Below are 23,535 nucleotides of genomic sequence, written 5' to 3' on the forward strand. Positions count from 1 at the left end.
AGACAGCAGATACAGAGTGTTGCTAAAAATTAAAAAGGTTTTGTTGTCACTGCTATGAAATCCCACGTAGGATGGAGTAAGCATGAGTAGGGGACTGACCTCAATGCCCGGCCATGTTAACCTTGGGCTCCCCAAGAAATTTAAATTCTGGCCAGGCCCCTGGCTCAAGTTCCAACAGATTGAGACGCTGTGGGACAGAGAAATACCAGCTGTACTTGACTGTAATTCTCCTGAAACTCAAGTTTGCAAAGGTGAATACTAAAACCTAATTAAAATCCAAATCTTCCCCCCTACCTCGGTGGCTGAAGGGGCAGAAGCTAGGGGCCAAGGGCTGAGGTTTAGGGAGGACTGGCCCACGTTTGTTTATCTTTTCTGGGTTGGTCTTTTCCACTCCCTGCCTACCACGACCTATCTGTCCTGATTATTGCTGAGGAGCCTTGAGCAAGTCCGGAAACAGAGGGAAATAAATACGGAAGATGATGGCAAATAAGGATAAGAAGTGGATTCGTGCTCCTCCCGCCCTTGTTCCTGTATGGCCGCGACCGGTGACGTCACAGACTGCGACGGCTCAGGCCTCCCGGACGAATCTCGCACTACAAGTCCCAGCAGGCGATGGGGGAGGGATGACGTAAGGAACCTCTCATGGTACTACATATCCCGGCGTGCCGCGGAGCGGGGACGAGCCTGCCCCCGCCCCCCCTACAGGTCCCGGCGTGCAGGGTTGAGGTCCCGGTACTAGCCCGTTCTGTAAAGTTGCGGCATGGGCTGGCGGAAGCCGGTGATGCTAAGTTGGGCCCGCGTTTCCGGACTACACGGGGAGGCGGCGTCCCAGAGCCTGCTGCTCTTCCAGCACCAGCGGCCGCTCTTCTTTCGGCTTTTGCGCCTGTTTTGCGCCGGCCAGGCTGGGTTCTGGCTCTACCTGGCGCATTTCAGCTTCAGCACTCTGCGGGGAGCCCCCGGGGGGAGGAAGGCGGCGCTAGACGGGGAGCCCCCGGCCCTTCCCCTCCGCACCGTGCTGTGGCGCTGGGGATTCACCCTGAGCTGCCTGACCCTGGGTGAGAGGACTTCCCAAACCCATCCTGGGAATTTGCAACCAGTGGGGGGGGGGGGGGGGGGTTTTCAGGATATCCGCATAAAGTGGAGACCTATTAGATGCACATTTATCTCATGCATATACAAAGTTCACGGTTGTTGCTTGGGGTGGGGTGGGGTGGGATTGCTGTTGGGAGGGGATTGTCTGGGACTGCCTCTAGCTTTCTTTTGTTTCTTGTTGCAGGATCTGTGATCGTCATTGGGGGGTGGCTCTTCTCTCGGCGCTCTGTAAATCGGATCGTCTTGCATCGTGGCGGGCAACAGGTCACGGTCAGCACGTCTGACCTTTTCGGCCTGAGCTCGTCCTACACCGTGCCTTTACGTCACGTGTCCTGCATGGCGCATCGCAGCGAAGTGCCCTCCATGATTCCTGTCAAGATCAAAGGGTATCGCTTCTATTTCCTGCTGGACAAGGAGGGACAGATGTACAACCCCAAACTCTTCGATGTCACTATCGGCACCTATAGGAAACTGTAGATCTGACGGTAGTGAGTGCTGTAACAACACATGATCTTTATGCTCTTCTTAGGGAGAGTCAGAGAAGGGCAGAATCTCATCCCCCTGCTCTAGATATAGTGAAACAACATGTTGTACTATCCAGTGCCTGAACCTAGGAAGGAAACAGGAGGATCCCCGTTGTATCCTGACACCTGACATTTTTTGCAGATGAGCCAGACTGTTCTAATATCTTTGTCTAGGGTAAAAGCTCATTCAAATCATACATCTTATTTTATATTAATTAATGACCAAATTGTTCCGTGCCCTTCAGGTGTCTTCATTTGTGGAAGGAAGAAGGGATGGCTTGTGGGGTGGGGAGATGGTTTGTGATCTGATGTTGAAAGGAAGGAGTCTCTTCAATAGATGGTACTAATCACATGTGGTTATAAGTGCATGTGGATAGGTACTAAATATGCATTAGGCACAGTTGGCATGTCACCCTGTGTCATGATAGAAGTGCCAATCACTCCGTCTTAGGTCCAGCATGGCATTGTTCCCTGCTCTGTCCTGCATCTCAGTCTGAATGGATTGCAGGGGCTGGTCTCTTGTTTTATCATGAAATGAGCAAATGGTGTATTTCTTAGTAATGAAACATAGGAAGGGTGTGGGTGTCTGTCACTTGGATCTCAGAGCAAACACAGCTACTTGTATTAAAAAGCATGAAAGCCTTGCATTGTGTGTAGTGTAAGTAATATCGGCGTGCCACTTGGTGGTCCTTCTGCTCCCACCTAGACCGCTGCAGGGATCTTCCTACAGATTAAACCATACACAGCATCCTCCAGCAAAAAATATATTTATCCTGCCAGTAAAGACTTCACCCACTGTGGCAAGTAAGCATTCATATTGCAAAGGAATCTGAAGAAATAGTATCATGTATATTCACCCTCCATAAACCAAACACATAACATACACTGTAACAACTGTAGAAAATTAAACATAGGCAATTCTCATTGCAGTTTTAACACAACCCCTCCTATCTTCACCTCACATTGATCCAGGGACTGGTCTGTAAACAGCAGCTACTGCAGGGGGAATCCTTCTGTGGTCTCTCTCTGTCCCATTGGGGGCTGGGAATCAGATAGCTGTTCAGGATGCTTTGACTGCCAGCACAAGCAAGTCTTTCTTTCCTCTCTTATGCACTCCCAAAGCCTGCATTATTCATTTCAAAGACTCCTACTGGGAAAGATAGGAATTGCAGGAGCCGTGAAAGTCCTGCACCATTTCCAATAGCACTTCCTGCTGGGTGAGGCTGGAATTGCAGGAGCTACCAGTCAGAGCCTGCACTTCTATCCCATTTCCTTCAGCACCTACTGTTGGGAGAGGTGGGACAGGAAACTGTAAGCTCCCCCCCCCAGCTAGTACTGCCTCATTCCCTATAGCACCTTCTGTTGGGAGAAGCTAAGAACACAAGACCTGGGAGTTCCCCCAACAGCCAATATTCCTACACCATTCTCTACAATCCCTTCTGCTGGGAGTGACTGGGACTGCAGCAGCTGTCTATCCCCCTCTCTTCCAGCGAGTGCCCCTGTACTGTTCCCCATAGCCTTCTCCTGGGAGAGTAGGGGTTGCAGGAGCTGTGATATTGAGCCTTACAGCCACAGCTCCTACACCATTCCCTACAGTACCTCCTGCTGCGCTAGACCAGGGATTGCAAGCATCTGAGCTCCCCTGACACCAGCAACCATCTGCTTCTCTTTCTAAATGCTTCAGTGTCTGGCTTTTCCTCCCTCTATCTCCCTCCCCTTTGTTTTTTTTTTTGTTTACTATCTCTCTGCCTCCTCCCCTTTCCTTCTCTCTGGTCAGCTTCTTGCTTTGTGTGCTCAGTTTCATGCTGGCCCTCTGCTTTTGAGGGCAGCAGCATTGCCATGGAAACAGACACACACTCACCCTCTCCCTTCACATTGGCTGCCTGCAGGCAACAGTGGGCGCCTGACAGGGAGCAAAGGAGGAGGACTATTATTTTACCTGTGGATTTCCAGGGGAGGCTGAAGGAATGTGGAAAGGAGAACTGCTTTTCCATAGGCTGCAATCAGCATTTGCACTGACAAAGGAGACCAGCTTTTTTTTTTTTTTTTTCCCCCCAAGCTGGAATTAGTGTGCGTCTAAGCATTAAAAGAGGACTATGTTACCAGCCAGGAAATGGTTCTTCACTTGGCACCATGGAGCTTTTACTGGTCAGTGTGACCTCAAAGAAGCAGCGTACTGGAGCAGTGCTCTTGTTAGCCAATCACTGTTGGTGGGTAATCATCACTGATGGGCTCTGATTAGAGACTGTAAAGGGTCTTTAGAATTGATTTTCCAGTAAGAGTAATTGTTTTAGAGCAAGGCTAAGTCAGATTTTCCTGTTTCTGTCTCTGCATGTGGATAATGAGAGGGTAGATTCGGCAGTAAGTCAGGAAGCATTTGTTCACGGAGATGGCACTGGGTGCAGAGAGCAGGGCATAAACATAAGGACAAGGGGATCCTTAGCTGTGGGGAAGAGAAAGGTGATGCTTGGACTCGTGGGGGATCTGCTGGAGAATGGGGCAGAGGGGCTGTTGGTTTCTATGATGGCAGTACTGAGAGGGGGGGGGGGGAGAATGGATAAGAGCCTGGGAAGGGAGGCTGCCTGCCCCTGTGTTAGGGTTACTTGTGGGGCAGGCTGACACATTGTGGAATTCAGAACTACAAGTTCCAGCATAAACTGCAGCAGCAGCACTCGGGACTGTCAATTGTGACACGGAGTTACCAAGTAACACTGGAATCCTGAGCAGGGGGTTAGGGGAAGGGGAGGGAGACAGACAGACAGACAGAGCAACAGAGAGAAACCTCCACCTGTTCTACTTTGCTGTTCTTTTCACGCCCCCTGAATTCTCACCGGTGGTGAGGAAGGTGTTAAACTCTCTGAGACTTTGACAAAGGTGAGAAAATGTAGATGAAAGTTTGCAGTGTGATTCTCCCCTCTCTGCAGAGACAGCCCTTGGTCCTTTGCTTTACCAGCAGCTGGAAAGCGTTGGGGACGTGCTCTTCCAATGAGAAGAAGCAAAACAGCAATGAGAGAGAAAGTAAGGAGAGGAGGAGACTGCACTGCGATTCAGGAGAAGTCCTGATCCATGAGGTCAATGGTCTCCCCTGTCACTTGTCTCTCGCTCCTCCTGACCTGGGCAAGTATATTTGTCTCTCTGCTTGTCTTGGGGCAGTATGTGAGAATGTCTCATTGCTTCCTGTGTGATAGGGTGAATCTTTCTGGTTACTTGAGTGTCTAATCCCTCGAGGGGCAGGATATCTCTCTGCTCGCCCTGGTGTACAGTGACCTTTCTCAGTGCTCCCAATGGTTAAGAGGATCCATCTTTCATTGTTCTCTTTGGAGTAAGGTTGCTTTTCTCTCATTGCTTCCAGTGGGGCAGGGTCTCTACTATCCATGGTCTAGGGGGTCTCCCTCATTGCTCTCCATTTCGTAGGTTACCTCTGTCACTGCTCCCCATGCGGGGTAGAGTGTCCCTGCTCCCTTTGGGACTAAGTTGTCACTCAGCTCCCTTGAATTATAAAAGATCTTTCTTGGTGCTCTTCATGTTAGGGTGTTCACCTCTCCATTGCTTCTCCTGGGGTAGGGGGTTCTCTCTGTCAGTGTTCCCAGTGGTGCAAGGCTTCTCACGTTCATTGCTCTCTAATGAATGCGCCTGAGATGAATCTGCGTATAATGGAGCTCCAGCATATAGAACTAGGCCTCATGCGTATTCATTGAAGATATTCTGAAAACCCAACTGGCTGTTGCCAGGACAGGTTTGGAAAGCCCTGGGATAAGGTATTTCTTTCATTGCTCTCCACGGCATAAGGAATAAGAGAAAGAGGCGCCCTATTCCAGGTGGGGAGCAATGAGAGAAACACCTCATCCCAAGGGTAGGCCACGGAGCGTCACAAACGGGTCTGGTTTCCAGGATAACCCACGATGACGTTGCATGAGGTATATTTGCATGCACTGCCTCCATTGATCTGTTTGTGGCACTCAGGGCTGGAGCTGTCTACCCCTGTTTCTCTCATTGCTCCACATGGAGTAGGGTGCCTTATCTCTCTTATTGCGCCCCTTGGTGCTAGGATGTCTCTCTCGTTACTCCCCATGAGGTAGGGATTTTCTCTCATTGCTCCTCTCGGGGTAGGGCTTGACCTTTTATGTCTGACCCATTGCTTCCCTTGGCATAGGGTGTCACTTTTTTCCTCCCAAAGAAATAGCATAGGACTGGCTAATTCCAGTCCTAGAGCCAAAAGCAGGCCTGATTTTCAGATGGTCTATTTTGGAACAAAGAAGGGCGACCAAAATGATAAAGGGAATGGAGCAGCTCCCCTATGAGGAAAGACTAAAGAGGTTAGGACTTTTCAGCTTGGAGAAGAGACGGCTGAGGGGCGATATAATAGAGGTGTTTAAAATCATGAGAGGTCTAGAACGGGTAGATGTGAATCAGTTATTTACTCTTTCGGATAGTAGAAAGACTAGGGGGTACTCCATGAAGTTAGCATGGGGCACATTTAAAACTAATCGGAGAAAGTTCTTTTTTACTCAATGCACAATTAAACTCTGGAATTTGTTGGCAGGGGATGTGGTTAGTGCACTTAGTATAGCTGTGTTTAAAAAAGGATTGGATAAGTTCTTGGAGGAGAAGTCCATTACCTGCTATTAATCAAATTGACTTAGGGAATAGCCACTGCTATTAGCAACGGTAACATGGAATAGACTTAGTTTTTGGGTACTTGCCAGGTTCTTATGGCCTGGATTGGCCACTGTTGGAAACAGGATGCTGGGCTTGATGGACCCTTGGTCTGACCCAGTATGGCATGTTCTTATGCATGAGAGAGTACATACACTGTTTTTATTGTATACAAATGTATCTCATGCATATTTATTATGGATATCCTGAAAACAAAGCCTGTTTGTGGCTCTTGAGGACTGAAGTTGGCCACCCTGTTATTGTTCCCCCATGGGATAGGAGGGTGTCTCATTACGTCACTTGGGGTAGGGGGTCATTGCTGCTTGTGAAGTAGTGCATCTCTTCTTGCTCCCCATGGGATAGGGTTTGTGTGTGTGTCTAAGTGCTCCTCATAGGGTAGGGGTTCTCTCTCTCTTATTGTTTTCCATAGGGTAGAGGTTGTCTTCTTCCGTCGAAGCTCTCCTTGGATTAAGGTTTCTACCTCATTGCTTCACATGGGGTAGGAAATTCTTTCTCTTTTATGACTATCCTTGGGTTAACATGTCTCTCTTGTTGTATGCACCCTTTGAGATAAGATGTCTCCCTCTCATTGCTTCCTGTTGGTTAAGGCAGGGGTGGCCAACTCTGGTCCTCAAACAAACTGGCCAGATGTTCAGGATATTCAGAGTGAATATGCATGAGAGATTTGCATGCATGGCCTCCATGGAATACAAATCTATCTCATACATATTCATTCTGGATATTCAGAAATCCTAGCCCATTTGTGGATCTCAAGGACTAGAGTTAGCCACTCCTGAATTACACTACTCCATAGTGAATCAATGAATCTCGCTCTCTCTTATTGTTCCCCATGGGAGTAGGGCTTCTCTCTCCTAGCTCCCCTTGGATATAAGGTGCCACCTCATTATTTTCTGTGTGTTATGATGTCTCTCTCTCTCTCTCTCTCTCTCATTGCTTCTTTTGGGGCAAGGTATGTGTTTCTCTTTCTTATTGCTCCCCATGGGGATAGGGATTCTCTCTCATGGCTTCTCTTCGGGTAGGATGTCTTTCTTATTGAGTCGCTCAAGGTAAGGTGTCTCACTCTTATTGCTTTCTGCGGGTTAAGGTTTCCCCTCTGTTATTGCTGCCTCTGGGGTAGGGCATGTATCTGTTTCTCATTGCTATGCATGGAGCAAGTGTTCTCTCATGGCTCCCTTTGGGTAGGGTGTCCTCCTCTTATTATGCCCCTTAAGGTAAGGCGTCTCTCTCCTTGCTCCCCCATGGAGTAAGGTGCCTCTTTTGTTGCTCTCTGTGAGATAGGGTATGTCTCTCTCTCTCTCTCGTTCTCTTATCATTGTTCTCCATGAGGCAGGGTGTCTTTCTGCTCCCCCCCCCCCCCCCCCCCCCAGTGTAGAGTGAGTGTCTCTTTAACAGTCTTGCTCGATTCTGTAAATGAGCTGGGCGGGGAAGTTGAAGAGCAGAGGATTATTATTTTCTTTCCCTGCCTATCAGCTGTTGCAAGTACTGGAAGGAGATGCCGGGAGCTGCGTTGTGGGAAAGGGAGCGGAAGACGGAGGGAAGGAAAAACTATAGGGGGGGGGGGAGAGAGAGTGAGTGATAGGGGACAAAAATGGAGATATATAGAGGAGTGGGAATTATAGGGAGAGGCTTGGGGTAGGGAGAGAGAGAGAGTGTTGTCCTTGGTACTGACAGGAGTTGGCAGAAAGCAGAAGTCCCAGCTGGCAACAGCTTCCATCCTGTTCGCCCCCCCTGGCCAGGGAGCTTTGTCCCTGGCTGCAGGCTGGACAGCTTTCTGCATATTGCTGAAACATGGTGAGGACTGAACCTGATGACTTTGGATTATTATCTCTGTTTTGCCGATGTTTCCCCTCTCCCTGGAGAGCAGGATGCACAAGTGGCGTCTGGCCAGCTCCTGTAAGTTTCTGATCTTTTTTTGTCTCTGCAGGGCAAGTGGCATGAAGTGCACCTAGAGCCTGGCTATAGGCAGAGGGAACGACAGCCGACGTGGAGGTTAGGCTGCCCCCCGCTCCCATGCCTGTGAAAAGGGCCCTCCTGGAGACCGTGACTTCTGACTCCAGCACTATCCTGGTGATGCCCGGTGGCTCCCCAGCCCCGGGCTGCTGCTGCTTCTGCTGTGATCTCCCTCTGAGTGAAGACACCGCCCGCTTCCTTCTGCTGGCTGCTCTCATGCTGGGGTACCTGCTGTGCGGGGCAGCCATTTTCTCCGCCCTGGAGCATCCTGTGGAGCTGCAGAACCAACAGCGCTGGCATCGGACCCTGGCCACGGCCTCCCAGAAATTCAACGTGAGCCCAATGCAGCTCCGCAGCTTGCTCAAGGAATATGAGCTGGCCATGGCAGCGGGGGTTAGGATGGATGCCCTCCGACCCAGGTGGGACTTTCCGGGTGCTTTCTACTTTGTTAGCACCGTAGTGTCCACTATAGGTAAGAAATGAATCTCAATGTGCACTATGCACCTGACAAACTCTGCCTCTAGGATAGGCCACAGAGTAGCTGTGTGTGTGTGTGTCTCTCTCTCTCTCTCTTTCTCTCTCTCTCTATCCCCTCTCCCTCCTCTTTCTCTTTAACATAGAGGTTTATCTGCTCCTCTCCTAGGGGTCACAGTAGAGGAAGAAGGGCTGTTCCTCACCTCCCTGGGCTAGGCCTCACTGAAGATCGCTCCCAGCTATGGTAGCCCCAGCCTGTTGCTAAGCAACTCGGGCAGCAGGAAGGCAGTTCTGCTTTCTGGAAGCCCATCAGTCAGACAGATGTAATATTACACTGTTATTCTTGCCTGCTATTCTAGAAGAGCACCATCCTGGGGGCAGGTGATGAAGTTCCATGAATAAAGAATGTTGGGTTACAGTATTTGGGGTGCAGGCTTTCTGTTGGGTTTCCGTTCCAGCCTATATTGTCTGGAGTTAATGTTGGATCCCAGACAGAAACATTGAATGCATAGGCATGGTTTGACTGTTTAATCTGAGGTATGGGCAAAGGGGTGGGGGTCAGATTGTCAGGAAAGGGGGTACTAACCTTCTCCCCCCCCCCCTCACTCATGGATTAATGGGGGGGGGGGAGATATACTTTCTCTGCCCCCTCCACTCACATACAAATAGGCACTCTTATACTCTTGCCCCCTTTGTTCATGTGAGCCCAGTGCTGTCCCTTCCTGACCCCAGCAGTCTCCTCTTTCCCTCCCCCTCCAGCCTCCAAGCCTACATCTCATCTGTTAATCTACTGTTTCTTCACCTGTTTCTTGGCAATAGAAGGGGCAGCTTCCTTGTCCTTCTGGCCTATGTGGGACAAGGCCTGTGAAGCCTGCGTGGAACAGTGCAAGCACAGCCTTCTCTTCACCTTTGGGCTGCCAGAGGCATTGCCAATGTGTCCTTCGTCTGGCCCACATGGGCCACTTTCAAGCACAGTCACAGTTAATCCTTGATAAAGTAGGCAGCTGCTCATAGCTATCCATGGTTTGGGGTTTTGTTTACAATTTTTATTTTCTCATTTTATTTATGGACTAGCTGAAAGGCCCTATCACAAAAATAAAAGGCAGACGTGGCCGCTGCAAGTTAGGCTACCACAGCCCAAAGTGTCCCTCCCTGTGGCCAAGGCAGAGCCATGCCCCTCCCTGGTGCTTCTTCCTGCTTCATTGTCCCGTCACACTTTGGGCCTAGTCGGGCCCCCTGCACCACTGACCATCGGTAACCCGGGCCGCCACAGAAGCAGGGGGTGTGCACAGTACGTGGCTGACTCAAGACCGCCTGTGCTTACAGTGGCCTTCTGCACGACTGGGTGCATCCTGAGTCAGCCGCTCACTGTACATGGCCCTCTGTGCAGCAGGCGCGTGTCAATAGGCACAGAAGCAAGGGCAGCACAAGTTCTGCTCGGATGTGACTCATGCATGTGCACACCTGCCACATGAGAGAGACAGACATCACCTACACACAAACTGCTGCTGGAATATTGTTTTTGTTTTAACCCTGTTGTAGGTTGCTGTGATCAGTTTTCTGTAAGGGCAGTTAACATGGTTTTAAATTCAGTTACCGTACTGTATGGGAGATTGCGTCTGGTTGTGCTCCCTCTCTTTTCCTCCCTCCGTCTTTCCCATATTATTTTTTTTCTGTTCTCTTCCTCTTTCATCCGTCATCTTTCCCCTCTCTCTTGCCTCCTCCCAGAAGCTGCGAGAGATGCCGCTTGTCTGGATTTTAATAAGGCTTTTGACAGTGATCCATACAGCAAATTGGTGAAGAAGCTGGGCAGTAGGAGAGTGGGACAGAAAGGTGTAGATTGATTGAGGGACTGGTTGAACAGCAGGATGTGGAAGCAGTGGGGGGTCAATGGAGTTCACTCTGATGAAGATAAAGTGACCCAATGGGATACCCCCAAGGCTCAACTTAGGACTGGTGCCTAGCTACATTATAGAAGGTCTTGAGGGAAAAATGTACTCTCTGATAAGAGAAGACACACAGGAAGGGTGAAAAAAAAATGTAAGGAGTTGGAAATCGAGTTTCGCCGCTATGAAGTGTAAACTCCTGCCCACTAGTTGCGTATCTTTTAAAAGGACAATAATTGGAAACTTGTCAAACAAGAAAGAGATCTAGGAGTAATTATTTCTGATGACCTCCAGGTAGTCAAGCGATGTAATAAAGCAAGAGCATGCTTTGCGTATGTAAGTAGAGATATCAGGAAAAAAAGGAGATGGCGCCCTTGTGTTGGGTCACTATGTTGAGTTCCATAGGCCTTACCTTTATAAGAGAATTGAAGGAACCGGAGCAGTTCAGAGAAGGGTTCAAGAAATGGCGCAAGGCTTACAACGCCAACCCTACAAAGAAAGGCTCAACACACTCAAAATGCACTCCCTGGAGAAGAGGGGATATCATAGAAACATTCTGATATTTAATAAGCTTCAACAGATTTTAGGAAAGTGACATTTTCTATAGGAAAGGAGTTTCAAGAACAAAGGGCGACAAAGGTGACATAAGACAACAACAAAACTTGAATAAGAAGCAATATCCGACATGCAGTCAAGCTTCTAAGGCTACAGCGGGCATATGTCTTTAGTAGTGAGAACTGGAATAACTGGGCAAACTAGATGAACCGTTTGGTTTTATTCCACCATCATCTCTACCAGGGGGTGCGCAAACGGGGCGCCGCAAATGAGATTCCAGGGGTACGCGAATAACGTACCACGGGGGAAGGTGCATGCGGCCAGCAGTGGGCCCAATCCCACCAGCAGCTGAAAACACAGAGAGGCTTCATCCCGCCAGCGGCTGAGCAGAGAAGGGCACCCAATCTGTGCAGGCCCATGGGATTAAAATTTGTGAGAGTAGCAAGTGCTAATCCCGCAAAGTTTTAATATCATGGGACCTGCACAGAGGAGGAGGCAGCAGAACAGGCTTCAGGGTCAGAAGCAGCGATGAGTGATTGGCTCCTCCCCAACAGCCACGCGGCAGTGGTGATGGCGGCAGCAGGAATGAGAGAGACTCTGAGGCTGCTGGCAAAACAAAGAGAGGGAGCCTGCCTTCAGTATGTGTATGTGTATGAATGGGAGCTTGCCTGGGAGTTGATCTGTGTGTGTTTGTGTGAGAAAATGGGTGGTTGCCTGGGGGTTGGTGTGTGTGTGTGTGTGTGTGTGTGTGTGTGAAAATGTTCAGCTTGGAGAAGAGACGGCTGAGGGGGGGATATGATAGAGGTCTTTAAGATCATGAGAGATCTTGAACGAGTAGATGTGACTCGGTTATTTACACTTTTGAATAATAGAAGGACTAGGGGGGATTCCATGAAGTTAGCAAGTAGCACATTTAAGACTAATCGGAGAAAATTCTTTTTCACTCAATGCACAATAAAGCTCTGGAATTTGTTGCCAGAGGATGTGGTTAGTGCAGGTAGTGTAGCTGGTTTCAAAAAAGATTTGGATAAGTTCTTGGAGGAGAAGTCCATTAATGTCTATTTATCAAATTTACTTACAGGTTGACGCGCTAGCTTTACCCCTTATTCAGTAAGGGGTAATAGCGCGTCGAAAACGAGTGTACAACCCCCCCCCCCCCGAGATTAATAGCACCCACAACATGCAAATGCATGTTGATGGCCCTATTAGTCATTCCCGCATGATACAGTAAGTAAAATGTGCAGCAAAGCCGCACATTTTACTTTAAGAAATTAGCATCAACTCAAAGGTAGGGATTAATTTCTGCCAGCGCCAGGGAGGTCCACAGAAAAGCAGTTTTTACTGCTTTTCTGTGCACCCTCCGACTTAATATCATGGCGATATTAAGTCGAAGGTCCCAAAAGTAAAAAAAAAAAGTTAAAAAAAAAAAAAAAATGTAAAAGCCTGCGGCTCGCGGGTTGAAAACCGGACGCTTAATTTTGCTCTCGTCCGGTTTCCGAGCCCGTGGCTGTCAGCGGGCTTGAGAACTGACGCCAGCAAAATTGAGCGGCGGCTGTCAAACCCGCTGACAGCCGCCGCTCGTGTCCAAAAAGAGGCGCTAGGGATGCGCTAGTGTCCCTAGCGCCTCTTTTTACTGCGGGCCCTAATTTAAATATTTTGTTTTACTGTATCATGCACACAGGACACTGGCTTGTGCGCGTGTCGGGAGAGCGGGCGTTCACCCGCTCTTCCACGAACTTTACTGTATCGGCCTGTTAGGAAATAGCCACTGCTATTAATTGCATCAGTAGCATGGGATCTTCTTAGTGTTTGGGTAATTGCCAGGTTCTTGTGGCCTGGTTTGGCCTCTGTTGGAAACAGGATGCTGGGCTTGATGGACCCTTGGTCTGACCCAGCATGGCAATTTCTTATGTTCTTATGTTCTTAAAATGGGTGGTTGCCTGGGGGTTGATCTGTGTGTGTGTGTGTGTGTGAGAGAGAGAGAGAGAGAGAGAGAGAAAAAGAATGGGTGTCTGCCTAGGGTCGGTCTGATTGTGTGAGAATGGGTGCCTGTCTTGGGTCTGTGTGTGTGTGAGAGAATGAATGGGTACCTGCCTGAGGGTCTGTGTGGTGAGATCCTGTGTGTGTATGAGGAAATCTGTAGGAATAAGACCTTTTGTGTGCATGGGGGAGGAGAGGGACTTAGCCTGTGTATGAGAGTGCGTGGGTATGTATGAGAGCAGGTATGTATGTGTATGTGTGAGAGAGAATGAACATGTGAATGTGTGTGTGAACAAGAGAGGATAAAGGTTGGGTATCCCCCTAGCTCTTGACAATCTCAGGGTGATTGGAAATCAAATTCCCAGGTATGAACAGCAAGGGCTTTTTTTTTTTTTTTTTTTTTTTTTAATGCTCATTAGTTTTAATTATTGGGTGTTATTTGATATTTATTTATTTATTTATTTATTTATTTAAGAGTTTTTTATATACCGGGGCACGTTAAAAACATCACCCCGGTTCACAGTGTAACGTAACGTAGCAACGGGCTTTACAATAATTTAGAGTAGATAAACATAGATAATGTAGCAACAGGCTTTACAATAATTTAGAGTAGATAAACATAGGTAAACATTATTTAGATTTACAGCTATTCACAAGGTGTCCGGTCTTTAACTATTCACAAAGGTGTCAGGTATATGGTATTGGAGGGGAGAAGGAGGATGGGGTGTTGGGTTGGGTTGGGAGGAGGAGGAGGAGGAGGAGGGTGGGAGGGGGAGGAGGAGGGTGGGAGGGGGGGTACAGTGATGTGGGGGGAAAGAGGGGGGTAATGGTTGTTAAGTTCAGGGGGGCGTGTCAGTCGAGGGTCGTATCTTTAGTCGGGGTATGCTAGTTTGAAGAGCCAGGTTTTCAGATTCTGTTTGAATTTTTTATGGCAAGGTTCCTGGCGTAGGTGGGGTGGCATTTTGTGATATGTGTGCTGTTTTGTGATATGTGTGCTGTTTTGAAATATTTTATGGGTGCATGGAAAATTTAAAAAAATGTATATAACTTTAATAGATGTTCTATTTGTCAGTAGTTTTTAAATATTTTATTAGTATGATTTTACTATATTAATTGATGTTTCTTGATTTTATTGTTTTATGAGAAATGGTGGTTCTGTTTTTCCATTGTTACACTGTAGACAAGAGTCTGGCTTCTTGGAGTTTCCATTTCAGTTTTTGTCTGCATATTGCTGGTTCGGATTTGTGATCCTTTATTGTGTATTTGGTGAGGGTCTGTCTCTGCTCTGCGCAGAGGTAAGAGATTTTGCTAATGTATTGAGTTTGTATAGGGATCTATAGCAATCGGGTTTGTTTTGTTTCCCCAGTAGGTGGTGTATTGGTATTCTGGGACCAGTGTAATATTTACAGTGCTGCTTTTTCACAGGTAGGGTTCTTGTTTGAGTTCTTGGCATTACTACTGTTAGGTTATAAGTTTGCTGTATAGATTTGAGTGTCTTTTTTGCGAGGTTTTGTATTAGTTCACAATGTGTCTGGTAGTGGAAGGAGTTTGTGCTGCTATTACTGTGAGCTGCCTGTTTGGATGTGGTGTGGTATCTGCCTCTCTTTGCTGATTGGTTGATGAGATACTTTGACATATATATATATAAGAAGTCAAACCCTTGTCTACAGTGTAACAATGGAAAAACAGAACACCGTTCCTCATAAAACAATACAATCAAGAAACATAAAGAAACAATTATAATAGTAAAATCATACTAATAAAATAATAAATATTTCAAAACTACTGACAAATAGAACAGCATATATTAAAGTTATATACATTTTTTTGTCAAAGTATCTCATATATATATATATATATATAGCATAAACAAAATGGCAGATGAAAACAAAAATTTTGTTCCTAATAATTACAAAATATATAACAAACCAGATAAGGAACAATATCATATATTTAGAAATGCATAATTGTTTTTTTAATTTACCCATATATACAGATTACTTAATAAAAAATATTTATATTTGATTAAAGGTAAATTTTTCTTATAATACAATAAAATTCAATAATACGTACAAAATTCACAAGAAGCGTCCACTTAATAAAGACAACATCATAGATCTTCTTACTTCAAAGCAGTTCCTCAAATGTTTTCACTTGCACTTACGTGCTTACGTATCACTGTTATCCAGTGGACACTTAAAGTGTTGATTACTTAAAACAATGGATCCAAGAAAGTGGCAAATCAAATGAAGTACTACTGAGCCAAGCCGCTCTCAGTCCCACTGCAAAGCAGTTCCTCAAATGTTTTCACTTGCACCTTCATGCTTGCACATGGTATTATCAGATAAACAACAGGAATATTAGTTACTTAAAACAAATAGTTGCAAGAAAGTGGCAAAACAAAAGGAATTACTCTTTCTTCTTGAATAGCAGAACCTAGCGGTCCTCAGTCCCGACAAGGGCCCGACTATTTCGCCGTCCTCGGCTTCCTCGGGGGAACATTCTTTCATATTATGCCACAAACATAAAACACATCTGTTGTATTAAATAGAAATACAGAAGCTCAAAGACATCTAATATTTCATTAGAGTTTTCAATCTTGGTAAAACGCTGAGTACTGACAAACATGTCGATATAAAAACTTTTTTAATGCATTTCTAAATATATCTGGTTTGTTTTGTATATAAAAAGAGAGAATTTAAAACAAACATACATATATATATACTTGACATATATATATAGAGAGAGAGAGAGAGAGAGAGAGATACTTTGACACACACACATAAACATGAAACAACACATCTCACAGAAAATAAAGGAAGGATACGCAAAACTTATGATCCTGAGGAGACTAAAACCTCTAGTAACGATTAACAATTTTCGCACAGTTCTACAAGCAATGATATTCGCAAGCACAGATTATTGTAACTCCCTGCTGTTAGGACTACCTCAATCCACGATTAGGCCTCTGCAAATATTGCAAAATTCCGCTGCCAGAGTTTTGACAGGCAAAAAAAAGAGTGACCATATTACAGGAACACTTGCTGAACTCCACTGGCTTCCAATTGAACAAAGAATACAATACAAAGCACTTTGTATAATCCATAAACTAATCCACGATGATAAAGCCGACCGGCTTAACACGGCACTGCGCGTACATGTACCACAAAGAAACCTGAGATCTGCAAATAAAGCTCTACTAAGTGTCCCCTCTGTCAAATCAGCACATCTCACGCAAGTAAGGGAAAGAGCACTGTCACTGGCTGGTCCTGTACACTGGAATACCAAGCCACTCGAAATAAGACTACAGACAAATCTGAAATTATTCAAAACCAATCTGAAAACCTGACTTTTTAAACAAGCATTTTATAAAGATAAAGAAAAGGAGAAAAACAGATGATGGATAAAGATGCACCAAGCTAGAAGCTGTTATTTTTAACCTACAAATGCATAGTAATGATAAAACCAAACCGCCTAATATGTTCCCAACAAACAAGCTTAACATACACACTTAGTTTATAATTATGAATTGTTACCGTACTATGATGGCACACGACCAATTTGTAATCTATACCACCCATATGTTTCATTGCTGTGCCCTTCTGTAAACCGTTGTGATGGTTATCTAACTTAACGACGGTATAGAAAAGTTTTTAAATAAATAAAATAAATAAATATATGTCAAAGTATCTCATCAACCAATCAGCTGTTGAACCATTTGCCAAATAGCAGCAATGAGACAGCCAGAATCTCAAAATTCCAGTTGTGAAATCTTCAGGTTGCTGATAGGAGCAATCAGATATGCACAAGCACAAAGAGAGGCTTTAAATAGAAGTGATATGTGGGTATCTAAAATGGTATAATCCGTCAGAGAACCATAAAATTATGGGGTAAGTAACACCGTAATGTTTTAAAGGATTTGAAAGATGCTTAATGTTGCAAGCTTTATTACACAATGGCAAAGAATATCACAACTATTCGAAAGAAAGAGCTGGCACAATAACACACACATATATTGATCAATTGTCCTAGTCAAGCATTCCTCATTCACACTTCTTCTAAACTCTCTTTAGGGTCATGCATTTACAACATGTATAAATGCCAATGTAAACATTGCCAAAATATGTACAGTGCTTGTAATGAAACAATAAAACACTTGCAATAGAGTTGAACTTGAAGAAAGATACTTTGTGACTTGCAAATGAGTCACATGAAAGACACCTTCATTAGAAAGGGGATACAGCTGACCCACAGTCCTCAAGAAAGGATACTTTGTAATCGTTTCACAGGAATGTCGTGTAGAGCCCCGTGCATATCTTTATAATTTCATATAGGTTCCACTCATATTTCGGTGTCCTGTATTGACTCTATCCCAGTGATTTTTCTGTATCCTGTGTAGTCTCTGTTATATTTCTGCTATATTCTGTATGCTCTCTGTCCCTACAAAGGCCTCTGTTTTTGCCATACAGGCTTCTTCAGGGAAATCATGCTTCATAACTATTCTTGCGTTGATACCATGGACTGTATTTAGTGAAGAAAACTCGATCTCTTATTGTTGATTCTTTATATGTCGATTTGCAAATTCAGTATCTCAAGACTTCAACTGTTGTTAATTAGCAGCTTGCTAAATGCAGCATAATCATCTGTGAACGTCCAGTGTCTTCTCAGCATGTTGGAAACCTTCCCATGTCTATTTGTCAGAACTGCACATCTGTAGCAGACTTCAGTGCCTCCTTGCAGTACAAACACAGTGATGTTAGTGGGCAATATATATGATATGTGAAGTGCTCTGTGTTATTTACTTAAAAAAAAAAACCAAAACCCAAAAAGGGAAAAGCACATTCATGTGAAGACAATAAAAACCAATTGTATCCAAAAGTTATCCATGTTAAAATAAGTGAGCACTGCCTGTTATAGTCAATTTAAAAAAAACCAAATATAGTACAATGTATTACAGCATATTTGTATTTTAACAAATAACTCTAGGACACAACCTAATACGAGCTCAAAACGTGGGCAAAAAATGTATTACATGATACTAACAGTTACTTAACAATCAGGTGTCTATGTCAAATATTCATTACACATTTAAACAATAGATTATATGGCCACAAAGATATACACAAACATACTACCCATTCATACACACAAAGAGACGACAAGCTATGGTATGTGATGCCCCAGGTTAACAGATAACAAGACCCTCGTATTGCCAGTAAAGGCTTCCTCAGGGTGAACCCTGGCAGAGTAGACACCATTCAGAATCTATTTCAGATGTTGCACTATCTATGAACTGTGGCAGGGCACATTTACTACTGTGTCGAATATGTTGTCACTACCTGGGAGAGGTGGCTAGGAAATCTAAAGTGCTTTGAATGACAGACTCCCCAGCTATTATTCTCTGGACGCTGTGAATTGAATAGAGCAGCTTTGCTTGAACGATTATTTCAAAACTCGCCATGTTTCTGTGCCAAAAACTGTCATGATCTAGATGCCAAGATGAAAAGAAAGAGAAGTTACGAGCTGGTTCAGCTGCTCGCACAGCGTGGCGGCAGAGCATCGGATATCAGTGTATTTCGCAAAGTTTTTAACCGCATAACCAGGCGCATAACAAGTTTCATAGCTGCAGCCTTCCTCTGCCACTGGGTTGTGTGCAGGAATCAAAACGAGCCTTGGTTATGCGGTAAAAACATTTTGGGTCCCGCCATAGTTGCTGCAGGAGGATGGAAATGGCAGGTATTCTAGTCAACAACCCTACACGCCAGTGCATTACTAAACACATTCTTAAAGCAGACATTGGCTGTGATTCGATTTGCAGATATTCCAGTCAACAACCCCACACGCCGGTGCATTATTAGACATTCATAAAGCAGACCCAGCGATGCAACCTTTAAATATGATCATGGCATTCTTTCCGACATCGTGCCAGGTCCCTGGACTGTTGCATTGCACTTACAGGCAGTGATGGAACCTGCTGGGTCCCCGTTCCTGTGACGTCCAGTCATCTGATGTTAGTTAAAGTGAACGTTACACGTGAAAACGTAATCCTTATAGACAGGGCCATGGCAGCGTTCCACGCTCTCAATGGTGAATTTCTGATTTTGCATTCCTGATACCCACGCAACGTGGGCATTTCACATTAACACCCAGGATTGTTTCCCTCCAACTCTTCGTATTAATAGGCAAAAGTCATCACAGTGTATCATTTGCAACAACAGGTAAAAGTTATCGCATTGTACCATCATATTGCATCATTTGCAACAAAAGGCAAATGCCATTATATTGTATCAGGTCCTTTATGATGTGCCGTTACTACATTGGTTGTTGTTGAGTTTGTTTCAAACTATAGATACTTCTGTATCATACTCTATGTTGTCAAACTGCTTTAATAGCCCTAGTCAGTTAGCAGTTTCCTATCTGAATATTACTGATTGATATTTTGTTTTGATCTCTTGTGTATGCTCACTTATTTTATTGTGTATATCTTGTTAATAAAGAACTATTGTTTTTAATTTGGAATATCACTTTTGGACGTTATACATCAGTGCTTTTTTCCCCTCATTGGGTATTTCATTGGCGTGTATAGATGGATAGATTTATACACACACAATGTAACCCAACTTTGGTAGGGGGGAGGGGGTGTGTGCCCAACAAATTGTATGGATGAAAGGGGGAGGACCAAGGCTGAAAACGTTTCCTCACCTCTGATCTATAGAAAGTTATGATGAAATGGGGATTTATTTATTTATTTATTTAAAGGCTTTTATATACCGGAGTTCATGCACTAGTGCATACCACTTCGGTTTACACAGAACAAGGAACAGAAAATTACATCAAACAGATTGAACAATTAAACAAATATACAATTACAATCTCCCGGGATGGGAGAAGAAAGAGATTGGAAAGGAAGGAGATTAGATAGGATGGAAATAGAGGTCATCTTATTCTATCGACTGTCTCCAATTGTTCCACCTCCCATCCCTTATCCATCTCCTTCCTACTGCCTAACCCTTTCCTTCCACCCCTGATTTCCCCATTCCCTGCCATCTACTCCTCACTCCTAAATGACTGGAGTCTCCTCTCTTTCTCCTCTCTCAGGGTACGGCCTGACCACACCAGCTACCACCACAGGAAAGGCCTTCCTCGTCTTCTACGGGATGTTGGGTTGCTCTGGCACCATCCTCTTCTTCAACCTCTTCCTGGAAAGACTCATCACATTGCTGGGGGCTGCCATGCGGGCCTTCCGGCTCCACCAGCTGCGGAGACGCGGGGTCTTTCCCAGGCTCCCAGAAGAGCTGCGGAAACAGGACGAAGAGAGCTGGAAGCCCTCTGTCTACACTGTCATGCTGATCCTGGGCCTGGGCGCCGTGGCCATCTCCTGCACGGCCTCTGCTGTCTACAGCCCAGCGGAAGGCTGGCGCTACCTCGACTCCTTATACTTCTGCTTTGTAACCTTCAGCACCATTGGTTTTGGAGACCTAGTGAGTGTCCAGCACCACTCCTATGAGCAGCCGGCACTCTACGGCCTGGGAAACTTTCTCTTTGTCTTGCTGGGTGTCTGCTGCATCTACTCTCTCTTCAACGTCATCTCCATTGTCATCAAGCAGGCACTCAACTGGCTGCTGTGCTGCTGTGCCTGCCGACAGCCACACCGCCGGAGGCACCGCGTCGCAACCGGGCCCGCTCCTGCCAGGCCCGCCAGGAGTGAGGTGTCTGCAGACACAGAGGCTGTCTTCGAGAGTGAGGCCGAGGTCCGCCACATGTCGCTGGAGATGAGCGCCATCCGGGATTTTCTGGCTGCATCCTCCTGCTCCTCCCCGACAGCACCCAGCTCAGCCACAGTGAAAGCCTCAGGAGCTGAGGTCACCAATGGGCACCTGAGAGTCGCCTGGAGTGACCTGGCTAATGGCTTCAAGGGTACAAGCAGCCTCCCCACCTGTAAGAGCTACGAGGCCCCAGACTTTGGCTACCAGAAGGGGATCCTGGATGACATTGGCTCATTGGCCGTTATGAACAACAAGTTAGCTGAAACCAGCGAACAAAGCTGTCCTACAAGCTCTGTGGCTGGGGACAGCAGTAGTGACCATGAGCCTCGGACCTCTTCGGCCCCCATGCTCCGCATCCAGCGATATCATTTCCCAGGGCTCCCAGCACCCATGGAGGAAGCCAGCAAGGTAGACCCAGGAGATTCCAGTGGTATGGGATCTCTGGCCGATGTCAGTGACAGCCGCATGCTCAACAGCACAGGGGAGTCCTGTGACACGACCATGTCCAGCGGGGTGGGGTCATCCCTGCGGGGGAAAGGCACAGAAAACTTGGGGGCTGGCAGCATGCACAGACTGAGTGAGGACCTTGATTCTTCTGAGCTGATGCCCAGGGGCCTGTGGCCCCAGCGGTGAGGACTCGACCACCTCGGTCATTGTTTTTTTTGGAGCCTGGATGGAGCTGTAGAAGAGTAAAGCCCTCATCATGGAGAACACAAAGTGCCCTGGAAACCACGGGAGGTATTTGGGGGGGGGCTCAAGACCAGGTCACCAATCTTGGGAATCAATAAGGTCACGCAAGCACCTTCTTGGCCAGGACGTCTCCCTTTATGGTGTTGGGATGTAGGCAAGCTGCACCTGGATTGGATCTTGTGGCTGATGAGCAGGGGGAGGGGGTGGCTTCTAGAGAAAAGGGTCTTCTCAGGAGCTGTTCTGTAAGTGCTGAAAGCACCTGAGATCTGCTTGAATTAGTTTGATAAGGAAGCCAGATCATCGAGCGCCTGATAGTAAGCTCTCATGAAGTTAAAGGCAAGATGCACAAGTGTTACTTTACAAGAGCTCTTTCAGAATGAATTGGATTTGTTAATTGTCTGCTATCTCTATGGGTGGCCGGCTCACTAATTTGCAACATAATGAATACAGATGTGAAATTCTCTGTGAGCCAATAATTGTTTCCGAGTGTGTGTGTGTGTGTGTGAGAGAGAGTTTCTGTGACTCCCTTTGAGTGTTATCTGTTTGTGTGTCTGGGACTGACTTTTGTTGCTGTGTCTTCTCGCTGATGCATTTTAGTGTGTATGTGTGTGTGTCTGCTGTGACTCCAGGTGCTATCTCTGTGTGCACGTGTGTGTGTGTGTGCCTTATCCCTTTGGCTGCTGTGTGTGTCTCTGATCTGTGACTTTCCTTGGGTACTTCCTGTTTATGCCTGTCTGATCTGGGCCTGGCTCCAGTTTACTGAGGTCAGTGGAGATCATGCCCTTACTTTCTGTCTGCAGGGATAGTGTCCTCTATCCTGGCACAATGACTTGTGCTGTAAAAGTGTGCAGTTGGCTTGGCATGGAGGAGTGGCCTGGTGCTTAGAGCAGTGAGGCCGAGAACGAGACAGACCAAGGTTTAAATTCTGCTTCTCCTACTGACACTCTGTGATCCTGGGCATCAGCTTTGCTGCAGTTTTCAAGTTGGTACAATAGGCAATGGAATGGAGGGGTGGAGTGAGTTGCCCAGGGTCACAAGGAACATCAATGAGAAAAGCCAGAAATTCAAAACTACAAGCCCAGGCCTGCACTGGGGCAAAAACAGCCTGTTCTATAGGACCTGGAGTAACTTACGGGCCGATACAGTACAGTGCGCTGCGGTGGAGCGCACTGTTAGCCTGGGTTTGGCTGCGCGTTTGACGCATTAACCTTTCCCCTTATACAGTAAGGGGTAATAGCGCGTCGAAAACACGCGGCCAACCCCCCAAAACTAATAGCGCCCGCAACATGCAAATGCATGTCGATGGCCCTATTATTCCCGCCCGATCCAGAAAGCAAAATGTGCAGCGAAGCCACACATTTTACTTTCAAAAATTAACGCCTGCCCAAAGGCTGGTGTTAATTTCTGCCGGCGCCCGGGAAGTGCACAGAAAAGCAGCGATATTAAGTCGGAGGCCCCAAAATTTAAAAAAAAAAAATTTTTAATCATTCCGCGGGTTGGAAGACGGACGCTCAGTTATGCCGGCATCCGTTTTCCGAACCCGTGGCTGTCAGTGGGTTTGAGAACCGACGCCGGCAAAATCGTGCGTCGGCTGCCAAACCCGCTGACAGCCGCCGCTCCTGTCAAAAAGGAGGCGCTAGGGACGCGCTGGCGTCCCTAGCGCCTCTTTTTACCGCGGGCCCTCGTTTGCATACTAAATCGCGCGCACAGGAGAGTGGCCTGTGCGCGCGTCGGGAGAGCCGGCGCTCGCCTCGGAGCGCCGGCTCTCCCACGGGTTTTACTGTACCGGCCTGTTAGCTGGTTAGAACTAATCCTGCTGAGCTACGTTGTGTATTCAGTGGCACAGCAAAGCCGCTGAATGTGTGTGCACACTGCACTGGATAAGTCTACTCGGTTAAGTTTAGACCTAATGTATGGGGCATCTAAACTCGGATGTAAATG

At 46.4% G+C, this 23,535-nt stretch overlaps 2 protein-coding genes across 3 annotated transcripts; both read left to right on the forward strand.

The window, feature by feature from the left end:
* The first annotated feature begins 688 nt into the window (after window positions 1–688).
* On the forward strand, window positions 689–3,160 carry TMEM223 (transmembrane protein 223). Its single transcript, XM_029614836.1, has 2 exons — window positions 689–1,055; window positions 1,277–3,160. Exons 1-2 carry the CDS (start codon window positions 761–763, stop codon window positions 1,567–1,569), a joined length of 588 nt encoding a protein of 195 aa, XP_029470696.1. The 5' UTR covers window positions 689–760; the 3' UTR covers window positions 1,570–3,160.
* A 173-nt stretch (window positions 3,161–3,333) lies between these two features.
* Window positions 3,334–22,610, forward strand: LOC115098308 (potassium channel subfamily K member 12-like). 2 transcript variants are annotated; one of them, XM_029614834.1, is made up of 3 exons: window positions 3,334–3,826; window positions 8,218–8,715; window positions 20,237–22,610. In XM_029614834.1, the coding sequence occupies exons 2-3, from the start codon at window positions 8,304–8,306 to the stop codon at window positions 21,535–21,537; spliced, it is 1,713 nt and encodes a 570-aa protein (XP_029470694.1). In that variant the 5' UTR covers window positions 3,334–3,826; window positions 8,218–8,303; the 3' UTR covers window positions 21,538–22,610. The 2 variants fall into 2 exon arrangements, with proteins under 2 accessions (XP_029470694.1, XP_029470693.1); XM_029614833.1 differs by lacking the exon at window positions 3,334–3,826 and adding an exon at window positions 7,937–8,084.
* The last annotated feature ends 925 nt before the right edge of the window (window positions 22,611–23,535 follow it).

This window comes from Rhinatrema bivittatum, chromosome 8 (assembly GCF_901001135.1).
Source record: "Rhinatrema bivittatum chromosome 8, aRhiBiv1.1, whole genome shotgun sequence".
Lineage (NCBI taxonomy): Eukaryota > Metazoa > Chordata > Amphibia > Gymnophiona > Rhinatrematidae > Rhinatrema > Rhinatrema bivittatum.